We start from the raw sequence: 26,264 nt of genomic DNA on the forward strand, positions 1-26,264 counted from the left end.
AAGTGCTGAAAGAAAATATATGTCAACCAATAATTTTATATTTACCAAAATTATCCCTCAAAAATGAAAGAGAAATCAACACATTTCTAGATAAATAAATAAATGAGTCATTAGCAAACTTTCCCTATAAGAAATTCTAAAAGGAGTCCTCAGGCTGAAATGCAAATACATTAGGCACTAACTTGAACCCACATGAAGAATTAGTGGACACCAGTAAAAGTAACTTCATAGGTAAACATAAAAGACAGAATTAATCTGTTTGTTTGTAATTCCTCTTTTTTCCTATCTTATTTAAAAAACAAATGCATACATATACAACTCAACATCAAAAAAACAAACAACCCGATTGAAAAATGGGTGGAAGAACTGAATAGACATTTTTCCAAAGAGGAAATGCAGATGGCCAACAGGCACATGAAAAGATGCTCAACATCACTAATCATCAGGGAAATGCAAATCAAAACCACCATGAGATATCACCTCACACCTGTCAGAAGGACTATTATCAAAAAGACAAGAAATAACAACTGTTGGTGAGGACGTGGAGAAAACGAAACCTGTGCGCACTGTTGGTAGGAATATAAATTGGTACACCCACCATGGAAAACAGTACGGAAGTTCTTAAAATTAAAAGTAGAACTACCATGCAATTCCACTCCTTGGTATTTATCTAAAGAAAACAAAAACACTAACTTGAAAAGATATCTGTACCCATGTTAACTGCAGGGCTATTTACAATAGTCAAGACATGGAAACAACCTAAGTGTCCATCAGTGGATAAATGGATAAAGAAAATGTGATATATATTCAATGGAATACTATTCAGCCATAAAAAGAAGGAAATCCTGCCATTTTTGACAACATGAATAGACCTTGAGGGCATTATGCTAAGTGAAAAACTCAGAAAAAGACAAATAATGTGTGATCTCACTTATACGTAGAATCTAAAAAAACCCCAAACTCATAGATACAGAGAACAGGCTGGTGGTTGCCAGAGGTGGAGGCTGGGGCTGAGTGAAATGGGTGAAGCTGGTCAAAAGGTACAAACTTCCAGTTATAAAATAAATAAGTCCAGGAGGAAAATACAAAATAAAAAAAGCAAAAAGAATAGGCTATGTTTTTAATAGAGATCAAATTGTCATAACTTGATGTTGTATGTGTATAATGCTTTGCCATTAATATTGTACAATGTGCTTAGCTATTTACCATAGGGAAAAAAAGCATCAAATAATTAATAGTATAATAGCATTCCAACAAAGCTGTTAAGAAAGTGTTAAACAGCTTTGAAGCTAGCAATTCATGTATACATTAAACAAAACAAAACAAATTTCTATCTAAAGTAGTCACGCTTAAAGAAACAACATAAAATTGTGGTTTCCAGGGACTGAGGGAAGGAGGAAATGGGAAGTTGTTTAACAGATACAAAGCTTCAGTTTGCAATGTAGAAAAGTTCTAGAGAAAGAAAAAGAAAGAAAGGAAAGACATATATATGACATGACATGTGAGTTTTTAAAAAGAACACCCCTTCACAGACGATTCTTAATACCAGATGTTGAAAACCACTGACTTAACTGGTGGGCAGAGGAGAAATGATAAGCATAGATGACTGTAGTAACACAGTCAGATTATCCACTCTGTTCTTGGTCCTTTTATGAGAAGTGGCCATCCTCTGGCTTGTAGGGAGTGAATCAAATCCTGTCTCTGACGTGTTCACTCTACACTCCAGTTCCTGCTCTTGCTTTCCCAGTTCTTTGCTCTGTCCTTATTTGATGTTTGAATAACCGCTTGCTTTTGGTGCACTGGTCACTTTGGATAAGACACACTCCTTCTGCCAACCTTGGCCCTAAAGAACCCACATGTTTGTACTACCTTGCCTAGCCTCCCAGCCAGGGCAGGGGAAGACTCAGGAAGACATCCTAGAAGCCAAGAGAAAAGAAGGAGTGGCCAATAAACCTTGCAGAAAGGCCAAGTAGAATGAAGGTGCAAATGAGCCACTGGATTTTTCAGTTAGGATGTTGTGGAATGGAGAGCAAGTTGGGTAGAGACCTAGAAGTAGAAGTCAGATTACAGTGGGCTGAAGAGTGAATGGACATTGAGAATGCAACCTTCCTGTGTAAACTACACTTTGAAGAAGTGTATGGGGAAGGGAAGGAGGAGATAATAAACATTTCAATAATTTGAAGGGGAGGGGAGGACAAAAAAAAAATAGTTTCCCTTTTTAAAAAACAATTAGCATGGGCTTCCCTGGTGGTGCAGTGGTTAAGAATCTGCCTGCCAATGCAGGGGACACGGGTTCGAGCCCTGGCTGGGAAGATCTCACATGCCGCGGAGCAGCTAAGCCCGTGCGCCACAACTACTGAGCCTGTGTTCTAGAGCCCGCAAGCCACAACTACTAAAGCCTATGTGCCTAGAGCCCGTGCTCCTCAGCAAGAGAAGCCACCGCAATGAGAAGCCCGCGCACCGCAACGAAGAGTAGCCCCCACTCGCAGCAACTAGAGAAAGCCCGTGCGCAGCAACGAAGACCCAACACAGCCAAAAATAAATAAATAAAATAAATTTATTAAAAAACCCAAACAAACCAACAATGAGCACGTTTGCTTGCTGAGGAGAAGGAGCTAATGAAGACATTATTGAAGATACTGGAGTTGGGGGTAGAGATTGATGACTGATGGACCAGGATTTAGGAAAGTGCACAGATAAATAGAGTCTAGAACACACTGGCAAATTTAATTTTAAAAAGGAGAGGTTCTTCTTCCCTTAAATAACAGGAGGAGGGAAAGATGGGTGCAATTATGCAGAAGTATAGAAGTAAAAGGGTGTGAAGGAGTTTCTTTCTAATGAACTTTTAACCCCATTTGAAGTAGGAAATGAGGTTTCTTGTGGAGAGGGGGGAAGCTGTTTGTCTTTATTGCCCCTGATTTGCATAGTTCTGCAATCTTCTCCAGCAATACTGCTCTCCCAGAAATGGGAGTGGAAGTAGTAGATAGCTAGAGTCATCTCCTTGGAGGTATGACAGGAAATCAGAACTTTTAAGGAAGTGAATACATTGGTTTGAGTAGCACTCCTACAGTATGACCATGAGGTTTAGTCCATATAGCCAAGGAAATTGAGTCAGTGAAATTGACAGTCTAGAAGAATAGATCCTGGTAGTTTTAATATATTGGTTTAGGGAGGACAAGAACGTGAGCACTGAGAGCCCTACAAGAGCCAGGGCTGGGCCTGCTGCAGGTAAGTACCAGGACCTGCTTGTAGCTTTGACATGACACACTGCTACTGAGCTTGAGCTAGGAGCCAGCAGGAGGAAGGCTTACAGAGAGCGAGCGGCTGCTGAGGGCTTTGACAGGCACCAGTGGCTGCAGCTGCTGTTGGAAGAAGGAGACAAGGTTCGTGCAGCCATTTCTCCCACATCCTGGTCTTGTGATCCCTTGATGTTCAGAGTTCAACAGAGATCGCCGGCTTTGAAAAAACAAGAACGCAAAAATTTCTCCAGGAAATGTAATAAGGTTAGGGGCACAGAAACTTTTGTTGGGAACCTGGGCCAGACACAGCGATCTTGTATTATATGCAGCTCTCAGATTCTGGGTGAGCCGTAGGCTGTGGGGAAAAGGATTAAATATAGCACACAATCTTAGTGGCCTGCTGAAGGCTGTCAGAGGCCTACTGGTGTCCGAACTTCAGGTCCCCATCCCCTGAAGTGGTACTCTTATGACTGGTATAGACAAATACTTCTAATATTGGCCACATTTTATCTACTGTGTTTGCACAAATATTATAGTCTCCTATTTTATTAGGGAGGGTAAATAGCTGCTCTTAAAATTAGCCATAGAAAAGAATTGTAGTGATCAGAAAATGACCTAAAACAAAGCTCTATCAATTGGCATTTGAACTTTTCAAAAGTTTAAGTATTTTTAAGTCATATTAAAAAAAAAAAAAAAAAACAAGCATAACGCCTCATGAAGTAAAAATTCTAGTAAAAATCTGGCAAGGGATCATTGAAGCACGATGGGATCACTGTCTCAACTGCCACTAGAGGTCAGCACTGGACTCTCGATGTCATTCTATATGAGAGAAAGGACTGTTTTCTGAAATAGATCATCAATTATGGTTACCATCGTTATCTCATGCAATCTGTCTTGAATCTTGAATGTGACTGTGGATCCCAGAAAACTAGATAAAATGTTAACAATTTCTGGGGTGAGCTGCTCAGATATTCCATCTGTAAGTGTGAGGAAATCATAGGACTGTGTAATGTGGCCTTCAAAGGGCCCTGGGTGAAGCCTTGGTAGTCAAAGTGCTTGAATCATACATTATGGCAGCAGGTGTTTCAGAAAGAATTACACAGTAGGGGTAGTATTGGCATCATTACTTGCAATGTGAAGTCAAATGGTGCCCTGACCTTGCTATTCTGTCCCTTGACTCTACACTAATCCTGGCCCAGTGGCTCCTGCTTCCTTGAGTCCCACTTACATTCTCATTCCAGCTTTTTCTCAGCACCTTACTGTATTAAAGTGTCTTATGAGGAGGGAAACTGTACTCAGTACAAATGTACGAAATGGCTGTGGGGGGTTGAGAGATTTGGCGGCTGGTCAACGGAAAAGACATGACCATAAGAGCCAGCAACACAACAGTCTTTACTGGATGGTGCTTGAATAGGGTTGCGTGAGAGGGGCAGTTCCTCACAGCATGAGACCATCCAGAGGCTTACGGCATGGGGGTTACCATCAAAAAGGCAGGAGGTCAAGGGAACACCCAGGTGAGAGGAAGGTTGGAAAGGGGGCTTATGTACCTAGGTGATGTCACTCAGGAGCATAGTGCAGAGTCTCTGAGTCAGAGAGTTCCAACGGGCCATAGCAGCTTGGAGTCTTATAACCATAAGGCTCTGTCTTACCAATGGCCAGCAGATGTGGGGTGAGTCTTGCAGATATGTAAAGTAGACAGGCTCTGAACGGCTAACAATCTGCTTGTTTGGGTTATCTGAAAAATAACTGAGGGAATTCCCTGGCAGGCCAGTGGTTAGGACTCTGCTCTTTCACTGCCGATGGCTTGGTTTCAATTCCTGGTCAGGGAACTAAGACCCCACAAGCCGCATGGTGTGGTCAAAAAAATTTAAAAAATAAAAATAACTGAATGTGTGAAAATTTGAGTTTGGCACTGGCGGGCTTTTGAGCTAATGGGTCTCAGTCTGCAGTAAGGAAATAAACAATGTAGGGGTCAATACACAGAGGCACTCTTTGGCTCATTCATATAACAGTGGTAAAAAGCTCTTTGTGAAATTAACATATAGTTGAAAGAAGAGAATATAAACATGAAAGATAACCAGGAGTTTCTGAATCAGGAGTTTCTGGTTATCACTGGCTAGGTAAAGTACCAGTTCTCCCTTCTGCTAAAAACTAGAAAAACTGAAAGGAAAATTATATTTATATATGTACATCTTAAAAGCATTTGAGAGTAAAGAATTGCTGCTTACTAGGTCATGATATGGGAGAAGAGAAGCTGAGAGGCTGAGCAGGACTCAGTCTTCAGAGAAGGGGGAAAAAACCAGGACCCTGGCCCTATAAGAATGGAAATCCTGCAATTCTATTTAGACTCCAAAGTGCTGCACCCCAGGAGAAAGGGCGAAAATGGAAGTAAACCATCTGTGGTTAACAATTACTTTGGTAGTCCTCCATAAACCATATCTCCTGGTATTCATATCCTTGTGTAGTCTCCTAGAATTTGGGCTGGCTTTCCGACCAACTAACAGATTTTCTGATTTAACTAACAGAATATGACAGAAGTGATGATTTACCTAAATCTTAAAAAGGCCCAGCAGCTTCTACTTTTGCAATCTACTTTTGACAACATTTAAGAAATATGACTACCCTGAGACCATCACGTTGTGAGGCATCCCACCCAGCCACGTGGAGAAGCCACATGGAGGAGAACAGAGTGCCCAGCCAACAGCCCTCGCTGAGCTTCCAGCCACAGCCAGCACCAACTTACCAGCAGGTCAGTGAAGCCATCTTGGAAGCAGATCCTTCAGCTCAAGCTGAGCAGTTCCAGTCAAAGGTAAACAGAGCAAAGAAAAACCGTCCCCACAAAGTCCTACCCAATTACAACATTGTAGGCAAATAAATAAAATGCTTGTTGGTTTAAGCTACTGAATTTTACTGTAGCTTGTTACACAGAAACAGATAATGGAAACACCACCCTTGTATGGGCTGTAACTGAACTCTGAGCCATCTGGGTGACTGAGAAAATCTCAATTCCTAATATTGGATTAACATGATCCCAGTTTTGTAAGTGCCTCCAGACATCTGAAAGTAGGACATAAAAATTCTCTCTGGTATAACATCTTCTTAGTACTCTGATTATTCTTTATAAGTTTTAAATATCTGGCATACCAGATATAATCAAGGACACAAGTCAAGACAATAAGAATAAGAATCAGCTGAAAGGAGACAACAGAAACAGAACTTTGGAAAACTCCGGTATTAGAATTATCAGATAAAGACATTAAAACATCTATGGGGGCTTCCCTGGTGGCGCAGTGGTTGAGAATCTGCCTGCCAATGCAGGGGACGCGGGTTCGAGCCCTGGTCTGGGAAGATCCCACATGCCGCGGAGCAACTAGGCCCATGAGCCACAATTACTGAGCCTGCGCATCTGGAGCCTGCGCTCCGCAACGAGAGGCCACGATAATGAGGCCCGCGCACCGCGATCAAGAGTGGCCCCCACTTGCTGCAACTAGAGAAAGCCCTTGCACAGAAACGAAGACCCAACACAGCCATAAATAAATAAATAAATAAATAAATAATTTTAAAAAAAAGAATAATAGATATTTTAAAAATATTTCTAAAAAAAAAATCTATGATCAAGAAGATAAAATACAAGACTGAGAATTTTCACAGAGAACTCAAAATTATGAAAAGGGACATTCCAGATGTTTTAAATAAACATAAATTTTACAACTAAAAAAATACAACAATGAAATTCAAGAATTCAAAGGCAAGGTTTAACAGGTCAGAGAGCTGACTGGACAACAGACCAGAAGAAAATAACCAGAAAGAATTACAGAGGACAAAAAACAAAACAATAAGATAAAATACATAGAGGATCTATTAAGAAGGTCTTAGATAAGTGCAAAACTGGAGTCTGAAAAGAAGAGTAGACATAGGATAAGGGGAAAGCTATTTGAAAACATAATGTATGTGAATTTTCCAGGTTCATGAATGATATCAATCCATATATACCAGAAGCCCAATAAAAGCCAACCAGAAGAAATAAAAGTCTATATCTAAGCACATCACAGAAAAGCTGCTGAAAACCAAAGATGGAAAGCCCCTATGGAAAAGAACAAAAATTAGACTTACAGCAGATTTTTTCAAGAGATAATGAAATCCAGAAGACAATGAACTGAAATCTGGATGAAAGAAAATGGATGAAAGAAAATAACTGATAGCCTACAATTCTATATCCAGGGAAAATACTCTTCAAAAATGAAGGTGAAATAAAGACATTTTTAAGCTAAACAAAAACTGTAAGAATTAATCATCAGCAGATCTACACTAACAGAGATACTAAAGAGTGTTCACAGACAGAAGGAAAATGATCCCAGATGTATGGTCAGTGATGCAGGAAATAACTAATGGCAACAAAATTGGAAAATATGTGAGGAAATGTACACAAATACTAATTGTATGAAATATCATCATACAGTTGACCCTTGAACAACAGGAGTTTGAACTGCATGGGTCCACTTATATGTGGATTTTCCCCCCCCAATACCACAGTACTACACAATCCATGACTGGTTGAATCTTCAGATGTGGAACCACAGATATGGAGGGCCAGCTATCAGACTTGAGCATCCACGTATCTGGGTATCCACAGAGGATCCTAGAACCAATTTCCCATGGATACTGAGGGACAGTTATATACTAATTGTATTAAATAACATTTTTTGAGGGCTTAAAAGATTTACAGAATTAAAGTACGTGCTACCAACAACACAAGTTGGGAAGACAGTAATAGTGTTAGTGTTCTAAGATTTTTATATTGTCTTGGAGAAAGACAAAAGTACATTGACTTTAGACTTTGATAAGTCAGGGATTTTCTAATTTCTAGGAGAACCCCAAAAGGAATAATAAAAGAATGTGCATTTTCCAAAGCAACAGAGGGGAAAAAAGCATAATAATGAAAAATAATCAATCTAACAGAAGGCAAGAAAGGAGAGGAAAAGAAAAATATTTTAGATGGGACAGAAGAATATAATGAAGTGGTAGATTTATCCTGTAATAAATCAACAATTAGATTAAGAGTAAACATAGACTAAATGCTTCAATTAAAAGAAAAAGATTGTCACTGTGAATAAAATAACCCAAAACTATATGTTTACAAAAGACACATCTAATATATAAGGATACAGAAAATTTGAAAATAAAAGGAGAGAAAAATATATTCTATGTATAAGCCTACCCAAAGAAAGCTGGTGTAGCTTTATTAATATCAAAGTAAAGACAAAAAGTATTACTAGCAAAAAGAGGTGTATTTCATAATGATAAAAGTTCAATTCACCAGGAATATATAACAGTTGTGAATTTGTATGCTTCTAAAGAACATGGCCTAAACTATAGAAAGCAAAAAGTGACAGAACTATAAGGAGAAACATGCAAACCTACAGTAGTAGTGGGAGATTTCAACATACCTTGCTTGTAGAACAATAAAATGGCAAAGAATACAGACGATTTGAACAAAAAAAATTAGCAAAGAAAATTTATTGTTCTTATATATGAACAAAGCACCCAATAGGTACAGAATACATATTCTTTAAAGTACACATGGAACATGTATAAAAACTGAACATATAATGAGACATAAAGCAAATCTCAAATTTTGAAGGATTTAAATCATATAGAATATGTTCTCTCACTGCAGTGCAATCAAGCTGCACTGTAGTGAGAGCAAAAATTAAAAGATAGCTAGAAAATTCCCATATGTTTGAAAATTCGGAGGCACAATTTAAAATAACTCCTGGGTAAAATAAACCACAATTAAAATTAGAAAATACCTAGAACTGAATGTTTCATATTAAAACTTGTGGAATGTAGTTAAAGTAGTACTTAGAGGGAAATTTACAGAATTAAATGCACGTATTAGAAAACTGAGTCCAGCAATAAGTAAAATAATACATAATTAAGTTGAGTTTATCCCAGGAACACAAGTTTCATTTAACACTAAGAAATCAATCACATTAACAGATTAAAAAATAAAAAATGTATCTTCTCAACAGATGCAGAAAAAACATTTGATTAAAATTCAATATTCATTCATTCTTAGCGAATTAGTAAAAGAAGAAGGAAAGAAGAATGTCTGTTTTAGTCACTCTTATTTGACATCATACTGGAGGTCTTAGCCAGGACAATAAGGAAAAACGTAAAATGATATAAGAATTGAAATGAAAAAAAATTCATTATTTGCAGATTATATGATTGTGTATGTAGAAAATGCAAAAGAACCTATAATTTATTAAAATTAATAAATAAGCTTAAGTTTGTAGGATAAAAATCAATATATAAAAATCTTTTACATCTGCAATAAATTAAGAAAAATATTTTAATATCAAAGCCACACAAAAAATAAGTTCCTAGAAATAAAGCTAATAAAATATATGCAGAACCTAAATAGTAAAATGATAAACTTCGAGTTTTAAATAAGTAGACATACCATACAAATTTCAATCTCCAAATTAATCTATAGAGTCAAATGCAATTGTAATAAAAATCCCAGTAGAGAGAGAGAGAGAGAGAGAGAGAGTGTGTGTGTGTGTGTGTGTGTGTGTAAACTAACAAGCTAATTCTATAATGTATGTGGAAATATAGAGGGCCCAGAACAGCCACAGAACTCTTGAAGAACAACAATGTGGAAGAACTTGCTCGTTAAGATACTAAGACATATTTTAAGGGTATAATATTTAAGACTTTATTAGCCCAGAAGTAGCCAAATAGACCAATGGAGCAGAATAGAGATCCTATTTAAAATATAGGGAAAGGATTTTATCTTTTTAATAAATGATGCTAGGATAATTGGATATCCATATTTTAAAAACGAAATTGTATGCTTACTTTCTACCGCATTAAAAAATCAACTACAAATGGGTCATTGACTTCTATGTGAAAGGCAAATCTATAAAGATTTTAAAGAGTTTATAGGACAATATCTTCCCTAATTGAGGAAAAGATTGATTAATTAAACTAATTAAAATTAAGAATTTCTGGACATACAGATGGCCAAAAAGCACATAAAAAGATGCTCGACATCACTAATTATCAGAGAAATGCAAATCAAAACTACAATGAAGTATCACCTCACACCGGTCAGAATGGCCATCATCAAAAAGTCTACAAATAATAAATGCTGGAAAAGGTGTGGAGAAAAGGGAACCCTCCTACACTGTTGGTGGGAACATAAATTGGTACAACCATTATGGAGAACAGTATGGAGGTTCCTTAAAAAACTAAAAATAGGGCCACCTATGATCCAGCAATCCCACTCCTGGGCATATATCCGGAGAAAACCATAATTTGAAAAGATACATGCACCCCAATGTTCATTGCAGCACTATTTGCAATAGCCAGGACATTGAAGCAACCTAAATGTCCATCGACAGAGGAATGGATAAAGAAGATGTGGTACATATATATACAGTGGAATATTACTCAGCCATAAAAAAGAAAGAAAGAATGCCATTTGCAGCAACATGGATGGACCTTGAGATTATCATGCTAAGTGAAGTCAGGCAGAAAAAGACAAATATAAGGTATCACTCATATGTGGAATCTAATTTAAAAAATGATACAAATGAACTTATTTACAAAACAGAAACAGACCTACCAATATTGAAAACAAACTTATGGTTACCAAAGGGGAAACATAGGCGGGAGGGATAAATCAGGAGCTTGGGATTAACATACACACACTACTGCATATAAGGTAGATAACCAGCAAGGACCTACTGTATAGCACAAGGAACTCTACTCAATATTCTGTGATAATCTATATGAGAAAATAATCTGAAAAAGAATGAATATATGTATATGTATAACTGAATCACTTTGCTGTACACCTGAAACTAACACAACTTTGTAAGTCAACTATATTCCAATAAATTTTTTTTAAAAAAACAGTTAAAAAAAGAATTTCTGTTCTCCAAAAGATTCCATAAGGAAACTAACAACAAAAAAGCCTTAGAAACAGAGAATACATATTCAATACATAAACTGACAAAGAATTCATATATAGAATACTATAGATATATTTTAACTCCTACAAATTCATTTTAAACATGAAACTAAAAACTGGTGAAAGACCAACATACACTTAAATAGAGGATATCCAAATGACATATATATCAGCCTCCTTAGTAATTAGGAGAATGCAAATTAAACCACAAAGGGATACACACACACACACACACACAAACTACCAGACCGTCAAACATTAAAATGTCTGTCAATACCAAATGTCAGGGAGATGTGCATTGGAACTCATATACTGGTTTCTTATACTTTCACTTGGGTGTTGCCTGAGTCCAAGAGGGCACAAGAGTTCCACTGAACTTCTACTATGAAGACATACTATTAAGTTCCATAGTTGCAATACTTGCCAAACACGTAGGGTTACTAGTCTAGGGTTTGTTTTCACCTGAAAACTCTGGTTTATAGCAGTTCGTTTTCCTATCTATCACCAGTCTTCTTCCCATTATAGTCAGGTTTTTTCCCTAGAAATAATAGTCTATATCTAATATGAGCTCAGATTTTTTCTTTTTTCTTTTTTTTTTTTTTGCTACCTTTGTTGTTGATGCTGCTGCCTCTGCCATGAGGGCACTTTTAACGGTTCTAGGATATAGGAAGAAACCAGTGCCTCACCCTCCCTCTTCTACTCTTTCATTTTAGGTAGCAGGTAGCTTTCTTCTGGGACATGGGAGGGGCAATAAACTTTGTGGCTGAGGGAGTTTAGCAGAAAGTCACACAGCAATGGGGAAATTTTTGAAATAGGAAGCAACAAAAGGTTATTGGAGAAGGCAGCTAAAAATGTGTTGAGTGGGGAAAGGCAGCTACAGGTACAACTATGTCATGGTGGAACTTAGTTCCCTGAGGCTCAGGGCCAGCCTTTCCAAACAAGAAGGTCTCCTCTGACATTCCAACCCCATGGAGATAGATTTGGTCTTGAGCTGGGGCAACATGGTCAGAATTGGGTCTTAGGTGATTCACAGACTGGTAGAGAGTAGTAGGTAGATCTCACCTGAGTGTTAGATGGTGTGAGGAAGAGAGTTGGGCATTACAATTCTTAGAATTATTCCACTGCCTCAGAATAGGTAGATCTTAGGAGCCTTTGGTAATTACAACTATAAATCCACGTTGATCCTATCTGCCACTCAGTTGAAAGCTGTTATTGGATTTTGAAGTGGAAATTACAGGTATTGATGCTATTTCTAATATTAGTTATAGCCATACCAGATTAACAGTGACTAAGAGTATACAGAGATTTGAAATTAAAGGCTCATGTTCTGGTTGAACATCACATCACTCTTAAGTATAAAATAAGAAATTATAAGAAAGATCTTTAAAGTGAATAGGCAATGTTATATTTAAATATACTCTAAGCAACTCTCCTTTCACCCTAAATTCCATACGTGTTTTCCTGCTGTACAGACAACACCAAGGGGGTGAGTCATCGATCAAATACCTCCTTGAGCCATTGTGTAACTTTGGCAGCTACCTCTGCTAGCCATATTTCCTGAGGATTCCTCAGAGCCAAGAGCATCTGCCAAGAGGAGTCAGAATGCTGCTGACTACCAGGAATTGGATTTGTTACAAATGGAGGTGCTCCAGCCCTCTGAATTTGCCAGCTCCATTGTTAGAGGAATGTGATAAATAGTTGAGTGCATCTGCCCTTGAAAGCTGACAAAGATCCAAGCAGCTTAAAATGACACGTTTCTCTGGATAAGTCTTGGGTAGTGTGCATCAGTCTACAACTGAACCCTAGAAATAAAGAAATATATGTAAAGAGGCATTTTCCAGGGATTTTTTTCTTTCAGGGCAGAAGTAAGAGCCTTTGCATTTGGTTGGCCTGGACATGATCTCTGGAACTGGTAGGGGAAAATGCTGCAATTGTATTCCAGGGCACAGAGTGAGAATTCCAGGAATATTGAGCCATTAAAATTAATGTGCTTAAAGAATCCACTTGAGGCTTTCTGATAATGATTGTTGTATTATTAAAGTTTGAGGACTTCTTTCTTCCTTCCTCCCCCCCTCTAATTTGGTAGTGGGTCATTTAAGGGAACAAACTCTAAACTTTCAGTTATTAAAGGAGCCTAAAATTTTTAACTGGAGCTTAAAATTACTTAGGGAAGGAAAGTGCACAAGTAGTATGTATATTTTTCTATAACGAGAATAAATAAAGAATCACCTATAATCCCAGCTATAATCACAGTTAAGCATGGTTATAACCTTTCATTTTTCTCTTTATTTCTACTTATTTTTCTGTTTTATTTTCCCTATATAAAGACATATACACAATTTTCTGTGTGTGTATGTGCATATATGCATATGTATATGTGTTATGTGTGTATGTGTGTGCACATGTCAAGGTCATCAAAGATTTCTAAAACACTAAACCCAGTGATCACTTCTTAGTCGTCATTGTACATGACCTGTCAATAGTACTTGACACAGGTGACCACCCTCTTCCTTGAAATACTTTGTTCACTTGGATCCCATCACCCCATATTCTCCGGATTTTTCCTTCTGCATCACTGGTCTTTCTTTCTTCATCTCCTCTGTAGTTCTTCCTTCCCAAAGCTCAGCCCTTGGACTTATGTTGGATCCAACTCACTTGGGAATCTTTTCAAGTTCCATGGCTCTAAATACCACCTACCTGCTGAGAACTCCCAAATGTACATCTCCCAGAATAACTCTCATTTGAACTCAGGCTCATATAACTCTCTACCTCCGTCACACTTGTAAGTCTAATATGCATCTCGCAGGTGTTCAAAATAGAACTTTGAATCCTAGCAAATCATTTCCTACTACCAAAAAAAATCTCTTGCCAACTCTTTAAATAGTAACTCCAAAATTCCAGTTGCTCAAGCCAAAACTTCGGTGCCATCCCTCATTCCTCTTTTTCTTTCACATCCCACACCCAATCCATCAGCTAGCCCTCAAAGTGTACCAGAATCCAACCACTTCCAACTAATCATCCACTACCACACTGGTCCAAACCACCATGAACTTCCCCTAAAAGAGTCTCCTGCTTTTGCCTTTGTCCTCTCCAAGACAGAGTGATCCTTCTAAACTAAATTCAGATCATACCACTTTTCTTCTCAAAACACTCCAGGGGCTTCCCACATCATCTAGACCAAAAGCCAAAGTCCTTGCAATGTCTTACTTTTTTAATTTAAAAATATGTAGGAGGCAGCATAATGCTCAGGGTCAGATTGCCTGTGTTCAAAGCCTGTTTCTAATTATTAGCTGTATGATGTTGGACAAGTTACTTAACCTCTCAGTGGCTAAATTTCCTAACTGTAAAACGGGATTATTATAATACCAGTCTCATAGAGCTGCAGTGAAGATTAATGATTAATATTTATAACAGGCTTACAATAGTGCTGGCATGTAGTAAACATTATAAAAGTTTTTTAAAATGACAAAATTGGCATTTTGTGCTATTAGAAGATTTTATCATAAATTCTGCACGTAAAAAAATGTCTCCAATAAGAATTTATAGATACCCCAAACATCTCTCAAAAAATAAGGATGAAAAATGTTTGATTAAACAAATTTAAAATGAACTATTATTGTTTTATTCTTTTTGTTTATTCTGAGTTCAGAGTTAGAATGTATTATACACCATGATTTATGCTTTTAAATATTTTGGTACTTTTTAAGCATCCTGATGTTAAACTGCTTAATTATTCACCTACTTCCTAACCAGCAATGCTTTAATTCCTAAAATAGGTGTGATTTTTTTTGTTTATTGTATAGATTGGCTTATAAGATACACTTTATTTTTTTGCTCTACTTATGGCCTTTTATTATTGCTTTAAAATGAAGCAATTTAATCTAAACCAATAAAATAAACAAAAGCTTAAGGTGCATTCCTACATGTATCTATAATAGGCACAGTAGGGAGAATAAGTCATGTGGAATTTCCAGTAGAGAGTTTTAAAATTAATTGACTTTGTAGAGGAAAAATTACTAGACTCAATATTGAACATGGCTTTCATCAATTTAAATCTGTCTGTGGAGGGAAGTGAGGGAAAGAGCCCCTAGCCAGAGCCTGATTATCATAGCTCAGTTCTTACATCCATTTTACATTTTTAATACTTGATTATAACTGAAGAATAAAGAATACTCACAAATCACCCCCCTGCCCCCAATACGCACACACTGCAACACAACACACACTCATACCCTTCTGGAATTGCTTTATGATCCACAGAGGAGAGAGGGCCTTGTACTCACAAGTAAATTTCTACAGATTATTTGAAGTGGGAAGACCTATTTGAAAAGAGGTCAGATACACATTTGAATACAAGGTAAGTCACGGTATTTGTCCAAAAAACAAAAGGGAGTTAGGATTTGTGAAAAAATTGTGAAAGGGTCATAATATTTATTCAAGGGTGTATAAATCAGAGATTTTTTTTTTTTTGACAGTTGAGTTTAACTTTTAGAATATGTGGTGTGAAGTTTTGTTAATTCTGGAAAAGTCTTCCAGTTCTAAATGAAATTGTGGTATAAACTGGTCCTGTTGCTGGAACTCTTAAAGGCCTCTGCATGTTGAGGTGGGCTACTGATGAGCTTCCAGGTAAAAATAAACTTCACATATTTGCCAATAGCAAAATGTCTCAGACTCAACAGCTATGCAGCTATTGAGAATTCCTTTGAGGATGTGAGGGGAAAAACAATACTACTGTGCCTGCACATTAGAAACACGAGGCAACATTTAATGGAAACTTGCTTAGTTAAATCAACATTATTATGAAATGTAACATTTCATGGTATTTACATGTATAAAAGATGTACAAATGAATAATGCCCTTCCAAAATGTCGTTGTAATACCTGTCAAGTAACACTTTTCCTCACTTTTTTTTTAAATTTTAAAAGAAAATTGGCCTTGAAACACCATCCAGACAAGAATCCAGATGATCCAGGTGCTGCTGAGAAGTTTAAAGAAATCAACAACGCCCACACAATACTTACTGACATGTCAAAAAGAAACATATACGATAAGTACGGATCACTGGGACTCTATGTGGCCGAGCAATTTGGAGATGAAAATGTTAACACCTACTTCATGCTGTCAAGCTGGTGGGCAAAGGTGACCGGATTTTTTGTTTCTCTTGAAAACAATTTCTTAGAAGATCATGATATTATTCACTCTTTTAGACTCCATCTCAAAGAAAGTCTAACCTTACTATGTTACTAAACTCTTACAGATAAAAGGAGCTGTTATTTAAGGATCGTTTTTGCTTTAGCTCACCAAATAATTATAAAATGCAGCAGGACTTAAAATACTTCTAGACATTAATTATATTTGAATTTGAAGCTTCAGGTTAATTCTGACTGCCCTCCCTACCCCCATAATGACAAATTAAGAACTGACTCATTGCTGGAAACCTAAAATAATTTATTAGTGTGACAACTGTTTAAAAATTATTATGGGACAAATTTAGCCATGTACTTTCCTATCTATAGCATAGGCTACATCAGCAAACGCAATACTGCGGAGAATACATGGTAATTAGGTCCTAGGTTCACATGGAGCCTGCTGTGAAGTAGTGGAGAAGGAAATGAGGGGAAAAAGGTAAGAATTAAATAGTGGAGCACACTGAGTTGGAGAGAGAGAGGAAGAGAGAGAGAGAAAAAGGATATCTCGTCAAGAAAAAGGCAACATTTTTAAGGACTTAGTGCAACCGGAATTGACTTTTGACAGTAAATTTTGAGTGATTTCCTAAGAATCCCTAGTATATGCATGCTTGGTGATAGTTTTATATTTGTTTATGAGTATTAATATCCTTATCTTCTGATAAAAGTATATTTACATATGAATCATACATATAGTCCATCTGCATCTTTTCTGGACAGTTCACATACATGTAGTAAGTTCACAGTTCACACATTTTGTGAAATCATATGAACTCACATTCATATGAGTTGTAATTAATAAAGAAACAGCAGATCTCCAGAGGCAGGTGTCGTGTTCAGTAGTACTCTGATTGCTACTTTCTTCCACTAAAATAAATCTTGCTAAATTGAATAGTTTTATATATGCAGGATGAGAGAGAATATGTTTTTGTTCATAGGCATGGGGAGAGAGAGTCTGCAGCCTAAAGCCTCATTTGCCTTCTGCAGTCCTCAGAATTCCTTTTCTTGGGGATAACTGGGATTCCCACTGAAATCTCCTTTCTTTATCATTGAAGACTTGGGAGGGAGAAAAGTTTCTGCCTAGAGGATTTGGAACTTAGAATGAGAGTGTACATATTGTCAATGTCATTTATGATGATAGTTTGAATGTTTATGTAAAATACAGGTTTCTGTGGGAACCTAACCCCCAGGTATGACACCGTTTCCATGGGAAGGTACATCTGGAGTTCTAGATAATTTACACACTAGCACCTGACTGCCTATTGGGGCCTACTTGCATAAAAAGGAGACTAGATTTCCTTGCCCAGGAAGTTGACAAAATTGATCAAAATTCATAGAGACAAGCAGAAGCTGTTCAGTAGTGTAAGAGATATACATAAAATAATTCCTGATGTGGCTCTTTAAAAATAAGGCTACAAAGAAATCTACCTTCCCCTTCTGCTCGTGCCAAAGCCTAATTGCCCAGTGCCCTTTAGAGTGGCCTGGCACATAGTGATCATGTATTAAGTATGCATTACATGTATGAATCAGTGTACCAATCTGAAAATATTTTAAAAACAATGGACACTTACTTATGCCTTGTACTGCACTGAGCACTTCAAGCATAAGGCAAGGTTATTTCTGCAATAGGCAAGTAATCTAGTTGGAATAATTAAAGAACAAAACAATACATGTATTAAAGGAAATTTTCAGAGAGGAGAAAAAATATGGGAATGGAATAGTGAAAGCAAGAAAGGTCAAAAGTAGGTTAAAAAAAAGGGGGTGCTTGTTGGGGCACTGGCTCAGGAACACTGCACAGGAGGGTCTTAGAGGCAGTTGGTGAGGAGGAAGTTTTTTTATACTTTTCAGAATAATTTAAGAAATTTATGACTCTGAAAATGTAGAGAATCCATAGCAAAAAGATTATAGGTGTGAGGGTGTATAAAATCACTTTCTATTTCAAATAACATATTTTAAATAAAATCATAAACTTATTTTGCTCAATTAACAAAAATGGGCTTTTTTCACTTCAAATTGGGTTGGGAGAGTTTAATCTTTTAATCTTTAGCTATGGCGAACTTAGTGAGGAAACCTTTTATATGCTCGTGGGGAAATCCTGGTGCTGTTCACTAGGAGGAACAAATCATTTGTTTATCTACTAATCAATTAACACATTCATTAATTCAGTAGGCATTTACTGTCTACCACACTCCAGGTACTAAATCCTTAGGTAGAGGAGGGATTGAAAGACAACTAACATATAGTTTAGCCTTGAAGAAGCTCACAGTCTGAGACAGAATTATAAACTGATCACTGTCTTAAAGTGTCAACAAAACAAGACTATGGTGGACATTTGTACGGCGTACAGTTGGGGCACAAAGGAGGGAGTAATTGTTCTGGAGGAGGTGGGGATCAGGAAAGATGTCAGACAGAGGATCTTTGAGATAATCTTAAACACGGAGTGGGTATTTGCTAGATGACTAGGGAATGGAACAGTGGGTGTCTAGGCAGATGAATCCATAGGGAGAGCAAAGCTCTGCAAGGATGGCAGGAACAGGGCCATGCTGGTGCAGGGAAGGCACTGGAAGAGGCCAGATGACCATTAATAAGGAGCTCCAGCCTTTTCTAAGAGGCAGGAGAGTCGCTGCATGGGTTCAAGAGAACATGTCAGAAAGCTCCAGCAGCAATGTGCAGAGTGGGCTAGAGGCAAGAGTGGAAGCAGGTAGGTCAGTTAGGAGGCTACTGAAGTGTCCAGAGCAGAGGTAAGGGGATCCATTCTAAAGCCCTACCAATCAGGAGAGAGACAATGGGGAGGGGGCAGAGATGGTGAGGAGAGAGACTGCAGGACGTGGTGACTGAGAGGAACGTGGTGGTGTCAGGACTAGCTATCCCTAGCTCTTCTTGGTGAGAATGATTCAGTGCCCTGGGTTAGCTCATGTGACCTGTAGAGGTTATGTTTGTTGGTTTGTTTGCTCTGCTCTTAATAATGATCACCATGGCTTAGAGAATAAAGAAGAAAATGTCATGCTTCATTACTTTGGCTGCAAGTCACTTGTTCCTGGCTTAACTTGTTAGGTAAAACTTTATGAGGAATTTGTTTCCAAGGAAACTAAAAAGATAGTCCTCCATGGAATAAGGATGAGGGTGAACTGTGATGCCTTCAGGTCTCTGGAGGTACATGGGTACACACTTGATTTCTGGGGTCTCCTACACCCCACTACCCCTCACCCCTGTTTTGCTTTGCCTCTGTTTCCCCTAGACCTTGTTTGTCATCATTGGCCTCTTGACCGGCTGCTATTTTTGCTGCTGTCTGTGCTGCTGTTGCAACTGCTGCTGTGGACGCTGCCGGCCTAAATCATCGATGCCGGAAGAGGACTTCTATGTGTCCCCAGAGGATCTTGAGGAGCAGATCAAGACTGACATAGAAAAAGGTACAGTAAGATGAGAACAGAGTAGGGTGTGTCTCTTCATAGGCCTGGCCAAGCACCAGGCCCCATGGTGATGGCTATCACTAAAGTGAGAGAGATACAACAACCAAATGGGGGGAATGCCATAGACTTTCACCTTTGGTACCTCTTTTGGAGAGGATGAAAGGACAGTTACCTTTACCAGCCACAGAGAAAAGCAGAACCTGACACTGTCAGAAAGAAGTCATGAAATATGCTGATCACAAAGCAAAGCTAGTACAATTCACAGTCGCATTACAAAAGAGTGAACTGTGGGTTCAGGGAGGTTTGGGTGGGAGTGCCCAGGGGTAGGAGAACCAAGGTAGAAATTTCTCCCAGGAGAAGCATTTCAGCCTGTTACTTTAGGATCTCTATTTAGATAGAAGGGAATGGACATCAAGAGAAGTCAACAACCCTTGACTTTTCTTCTTTTTGATTACTTGATAATGAGTTTTGGGTAAAACTGGGGGAGGGTAGTCTTTCTTCCCCAGAAATGCAGCTTCCTTCCCAAACCACACATTCAGAGCTAGCCTCAAACCAGCATCAAGAATGCTGTCCGATATAAACGGGACTGTCTGCTCTGCTAAACCATCTGCACATGGCTATCAATGTGTGTGCATGGCCACGATAGATTACTTGATTCTTCAAGTTCACTAGACCCAGCAACGATAAAGAAAAAATATAAAGAAAGACAACAATCTCACAGAATTCACATCATCAGGAATACGTCATATTCTCTGGGAAATGCCTTTGTTTAAACAAACTGGAGTCAAACCTGCCATCATCCTTTCTGTCTTGCAGCCATAATCCTACTGTCACTTTCTCCTGCAGAATGCATCATTATTCTGGATAATAGACTTCATCGCTAAGTCACAAAGAAGCCTGGACAGCCAAATAAACAATTCAGACAGTGACCCACTGCTGTCAGAACTGCGGAAATTAGGCATGGTGCACTTCTGTGTACTGTGTGATTCTTTTGATCACAATGAAGCAGAAATTCCATGACATCAGACAGAGGAGAGACTGTTTAAAGGCTTCCAGATACTTTCAATTCCCTATCAAATGTGATGCTAAGTAATATCCAGTTATTACCCACCCTGAGTCCAGCTTAAAGAAAGGAGTCTTCAATCATGTGAATTGTACTTAGTCTCAGACCATTTTAGGATTGGGAGATCAGAGAGGACAGAAGGGATTTTCCTGCAAGCTGTGATTCCTTCCCATGGGGACCACTGGGTGGCCAGTCTGGCAAACAGGGGGTTTGCTCTCACCATTTTTTATTACTGCTCCTGGAGCCAAATTGTAGGCCCATGGTGAAATATAATTACAACTTTCTTTTGCTTTATTTGGGATATAAAATGACAAATCTTCTAACAGGGCATACACCCCCAAAAGAGCAAGCAAGCTGCATTACTCATAAATGGGTTAAACAGAGATACACACGTATAAACTCTTCTTCAGGGAAGAGCCAGTGACTTCGGCATAAGTTGCTTAAGAATGATGAGCCCAGTGCATTCATCTCATCTGCTCTTTTGAGGGAGATAAACTGTTATTAGATCATGTCAGGGGTCGCTGGGCCCATTGTTCATAGGATCTCCCATAATATCCATCAACCCAGTCCAGTCACTGACAGAGGATAGGAAGGGGCAGTTAGATAGGAGAGTACTGCCATCGTCATCCACTGTGTCAAGCTTATCTTAACTTTTCCTTTATAGTGCGGGAACCAAAACTAGGTGAACTGAACCTAGATACCTCAAATCCAGTCTTCCACACTTTTCTGAAAAGCCTCAAAGTCTTTCCTTTTTTAAATTAGATAAAAGCTCCACCAGGGCATTTCAGCAGACCTTCTTTGCAGAAGATTTCTTTTCTGGAACAGAAATTCATACTCAGTGCCAAATTCCACCCAGACTTCCTTCCTGCAGAGTCGCTGGTGATAAATCTACGTGCCGCTCACTGTTCTCAGTTCTGACACCCCAGAGCTACCAATTCCATTGCAGAGGTCAGATTCCAGACTTAGTAAGTCACGAACCCATTTGACTGTGTTACTATTAGTCTTAACCAAAAGGAAAAGCTCTATTCTATTCCTAAATATTTAAAAGCTCCTATGCAGAGTTAATCAAGGTTTTCAAGGGCCAGAAACTTACACAATTTGGACAGTCCCTTTAGAGAAAAAGAATATAAAATTACAAATACAAAATTAGATCTGAAAGTGAATACTTACTTATAATGAAAAAAAGAAATTACAAAAAATTGCAAAGCTTAAAAACTGATAAATATCTTAAATATCATAATATTTGAAAAATAGCAATAGTTTAATTAACTGCCTGACACACCTTTATAATACTTTCCCCCTATGCTTTCTGGGTGCATATTCTTTGATTGCCTCTTCATTTAATAATAATTTCATTAATATCATTTCCTGTAGGGAGAATAGAAAAATAATTGTCCTTCCTCTAGCATGTTTCTTCAAAATTTGTTTTTTATTATTGGTAGATTAGAAAAGTTTCAGTTTTACAACTCATTATAGATAATGTTGTCTAACTTTTTAGGGATTGTTGTCAGATTTAAGAAAACTACTATCTAGTTTATTTCATATATAAGATGTAAATCTGGAAGAATTTTTCCACAGACCAATTCTGACTACACATTTCAAACCTTGTTGCCCCTCCATCACCCAATACTTCCAGGATCAGAGCCCACTGGACACATTCATAATGTGTGACACCATGTCTGGCATGGATCTTTATGTCCCCTAAGCAATTAAATTGGGATAGTGTGCTATAGGAGTTATCTCTAAAGCCATTCTTATGCCAGTATGACTAGCAATAATTATACACAGAGTTGCTGCAAGCCACAAAAAATAGTTTCTGTTCAAGAGTAGTTGTACAGGGTGGGATTTGCTAGTAGAGAGGAGAGATTTGCTTGGGTTACTGTGTCTCCTTCAAGTATGTGAAAGAGTGTAATCTAACTTCTACCCTTAAGAAATAAAGGAGGGAAGTTCAAAACAGTGGCATCTTCAATATTCCCTGGAAATTTCAGAACTTGTAAACTGATTCCCATCTCTTTCTCAGAATAAAAATATAATCCCAGTGGCATTCTAGGAACACAGGGGAATTCTATTATTCTTATGAATCAATTAGGAGCAACTAGAAGAGAGACTGTCTTGGGCGGTTGTCCATCCCCCCTTTTTTGTCTTGGAAAATTTGAAGCTTGAAAGATAAAGGTGACGGATACCAGGTTATTTCCCTTCCTTTCAAATGTTCACAAATTAGAAGTTCCACTTTGTGAAATTTTGAGTGTTATATTTAAAACAAGCTCATTTAGCCCTTATACTCCTCTGTTAGATAAATGCCACAATGAAGTCAGAATTCTACCAGTCAAGAGGGCTTTAGAGACCATCTTGAGATAGAACACCATTCCCTGGGACTCTGTGTGTGTGTGTGTGTGTGTGTGTGTGTGTGTGTGTGAGAGAGAGAGAGAGAGAGAGAGAGAGAGAGAGAGAGAAAGAAAGAGAGGAAGGAAGGAAGGAAGGAAGGAGGGAAGGGAGGGAGGGGTGGGAAGGAAGGAAGGAAGGAATGAGGGAAGGAAGGAAGGAATGAGGGAAGGAAGGGAGGGAGGGAAAGGAAGGAAGGAAGGAAGGAAGGAAAAGAAAGGGAAAACTGAAGAAAAAAGAAAAGAGAGGAAGGAAGAAGGTATAGAAATGAGCATAAATGGAAACCTGTTATCTCTAAATACGCTGGCAAAGCAAACCAAAAATACAAGAGATAAGTTCAATTTTTTTCCAAGCTGCAAGCAGTGGACTGAAAACTTCCAGTTAAACTCTAAAATTTTCTTGCAGAGTCATGATTTCCCCACTTTTTTGAAGGAGAGGAAATAAAGTATTTAAGGGAGAAGATTTTATAGTGGGTTGACCTTGGATCTAAAAATGTGGGATTCAGAGCACAGAAAAATCTGTTGACTGCTTAACTGTTCTTGCTACTCACCTGGATGAAACCCAAATAAATTCACAGCCACTGAGCTGAAGAGGCCATATGGCTTGTAATTAGACTCGCTCTCAGCCAAGATATTGAGACATTTATTACATTTGCTGTTCAGCATTCATCACACTTTACTGCCCAGGAAAAGGGCACCAAGGAAGAGATTAAATTCATCCTTCCTCTTTTCACCAATCCCACTCAGTCTCCTTCCTATCCCCTTCCCCCCAGTCAAAAGGAACTGATTTCTAAAAATAATTCATGGAAAATAATTCTTGCAACTAGTCCAAAGCCCTTTGCTGCTTCTTTATAGGAAAATAACAAGTAAGCACCATCAAGGCCCTGGGCCGGGAGAGCAGGACAAGTGAGTCAGCTCACAACGCTAGCCCAGAAGCTGCTCAAAGTGGACCCAAGGTTTCTTCAGATTTTGCCTGCTAAAGTTCAGTGAGCACATTTACTAGACAGGTTTATCAAGACAGTCTTTTCACAGAAAACATTCATTGAGCACTTAATATTTGCCCGACACTACACTAGGGGCTAGAGAAAAGAAAGACGCGGTCCCTGCTGTCTTGGACCTTACAGTATCGCAGAGGAGATGGGAAGACAAGTACTCAACAAATAGTCACACAATGAGCTAGCTAACTTACAGGTATGATAAGTCTGCCAAAGGAGAAGCAACGGGGCTGTGACAGTGAACACTAGGCGGGCCTGACCCGGATGCAGGTGAGGACAGCTTCCCAGAGGAGGTGACATTTAAAGCCGAAAACGTAAAGAATGAGGAGGAGTTAGGGGTGGGAGATTATGGGGAAGGAGAACCCTAGAAGGGAGGAATCTTGACACCAGCACAGCATCTGGCGCAGCACCTCCCAGCATCCTGTGGATAATGGTGAATGGAGCTCTAGATGCCAAGCAAGGCAGGGATAGTCACATTAGGCTGTTCTAGTGAACAGTTTGATCAAGGAACTGAATGAAGAGGAAGTTACACAGAGAGCATATTTGCAAATAACCCCAAACTGGGGTATACCCAGACAAGGGCTCAGACCACCGAAGTGAAATGTGATGGATGGAAAGCAGCTGGAATCCTGGACAGTTTGCTAGATAAGAGCAAGAACAGCAGGATTTTAACTAGGAAGAGGGGAAAGGGAGTTGCGAGAAACCCAGGAGGTTCTGAGGAAGAAAACGCAAAAAGGTACACGTGAAATATTATTCAGCCATAAAAAGGAATGAAGTACTGATACACACTACAGGGTGGATGAACCTGGAAACATTATGCTAAGTGAAAGAAGCCAGACACAAAAGGACAAACACTGTATGATTCCATTTACATGAAATATCCAGATTAGGGACATTCATAGAGGCAGAAAGCATACTGGTGGTTGCCAGGGCCTGGGGGGAAAAGAGGAACAGGGAACAACTGTCTAATGGGTCTCCTTTTGGAGAAATGTTCTGCAACTAGATAGAGGCAGTGAATTATATATTTGGTACACTGTGAATGTACTAAATTGTTCACTTTATTTATTTATTTAAATTTAATTTTATTTATTTTTGGCTGCGTTGGGTCTTCATTCCTGCGTGCGGGCTTTCTCTAGTATGGCGAGCGGGGGCTACTCTTTGTTGTGGTGCGTGGGCTTCTCATTGCGGTGGCTTCTCTTGTTGCAGAGCACAGGCTCTAGGTGCGCGGGCTTCAGTAGCTGTGGCACGTAGGCTCAGTAGTTGTGGCGCGCGGGCTTAGTTGCTCCGTGGCATGTGGGATCTTCCCAGACCAGGGCTCGAACCCGTGTCACCTGCATTGGCAGGGGGATTCTTAACCACTGCACCACCAGGGAAGTCCCAAATCGTTCACTTTAAATGGTTACTTTTATGTTATGTGAATCTCACTTCAATTAAAAAATATCTGTAGTAGAGGAGAGAGGGGATTTGACTACAGAAAGAAACTAAACACCCTTTCTTCAGAGAAGGAGAAGGTTGTTTGTTTCCTGCAAATTCACCCATGGCAGGGAGTAGAAGATACCACAAAGCATCAGTATTCACAAAGTGTGGGGAAATGGGCAAGTTGATTATCAGTCTTTTATGCAGCTACCTTGAGAGCAGTACACTATTAGTAGCTAAGACAGAAAAGGGCTTTGAAGTCAGTCCCATTTCAAGCCCCGACTCTATTAGTTACCGGTAGAGATTTTGGGGGTAATTCACTTAACTATTTTATCCCTTATTGTTTTTGCTTATCAGGAACATACAAACGAACATTATGTGCCATTACCTTTAAGTTCTTTGCTTGTTGTTCCCTATTTAGAGGTAACTGTTATCCTAAATCATCTGTAATCATTTTCCTTTTTAAAATTTCTATTTAATTGACATACAGCACTGTATAAGTCTAAAGTGTACAGCATAATGACTTGGCTTACATATATTGTGAAATGATCACCACAATAAGTTTAGTTAATATCTACCATCTCATATAGAC

General features: G+C 38.6%; 1 protein-coding gene across 1 annotated transcript in view; it reads left to right on the top strand.

Moving 5' to 3' along the window:
* Positions 1-26,264, top strand: part of DNAJC5B (DnaJ heat shock protein family (Hsp40) member C5 beta) — a 47,821-nt gene that overhangs the window by 14,700 nt on the left and 6,857 nt on the right. The window contains exons 2-3 of the mRNA XM_061171986.1: positions 16,147-16,360; positions 19,646-19,817. Of these exons, the coding sequence (XP_061027969.1) occupies positions 16,147-16,360; positions 19,646-19,817 (386 nt within the window). The remainder of the gene's footprint in view (positions 1-16,146; positions 16,361-19,645; positions 19,818-26,264) is intronic.

This window comes from Eubalaena glacialis, chromosome 17, assembly GCF_028564815.1.
Source record: "Eubalaena glacialis isolate mEubGla1 chromosome 17, mEubGla1.1.hap2.+ XY, whole genome shotgun sequence".
NCBI classification, from domain to species: domain Eukaryota; kingdom Metazoa; phylum Chordata; class Mammalia; order Artiodactyla; family Balaenidae; genus Eubalaena; species Eubalaena glacialis.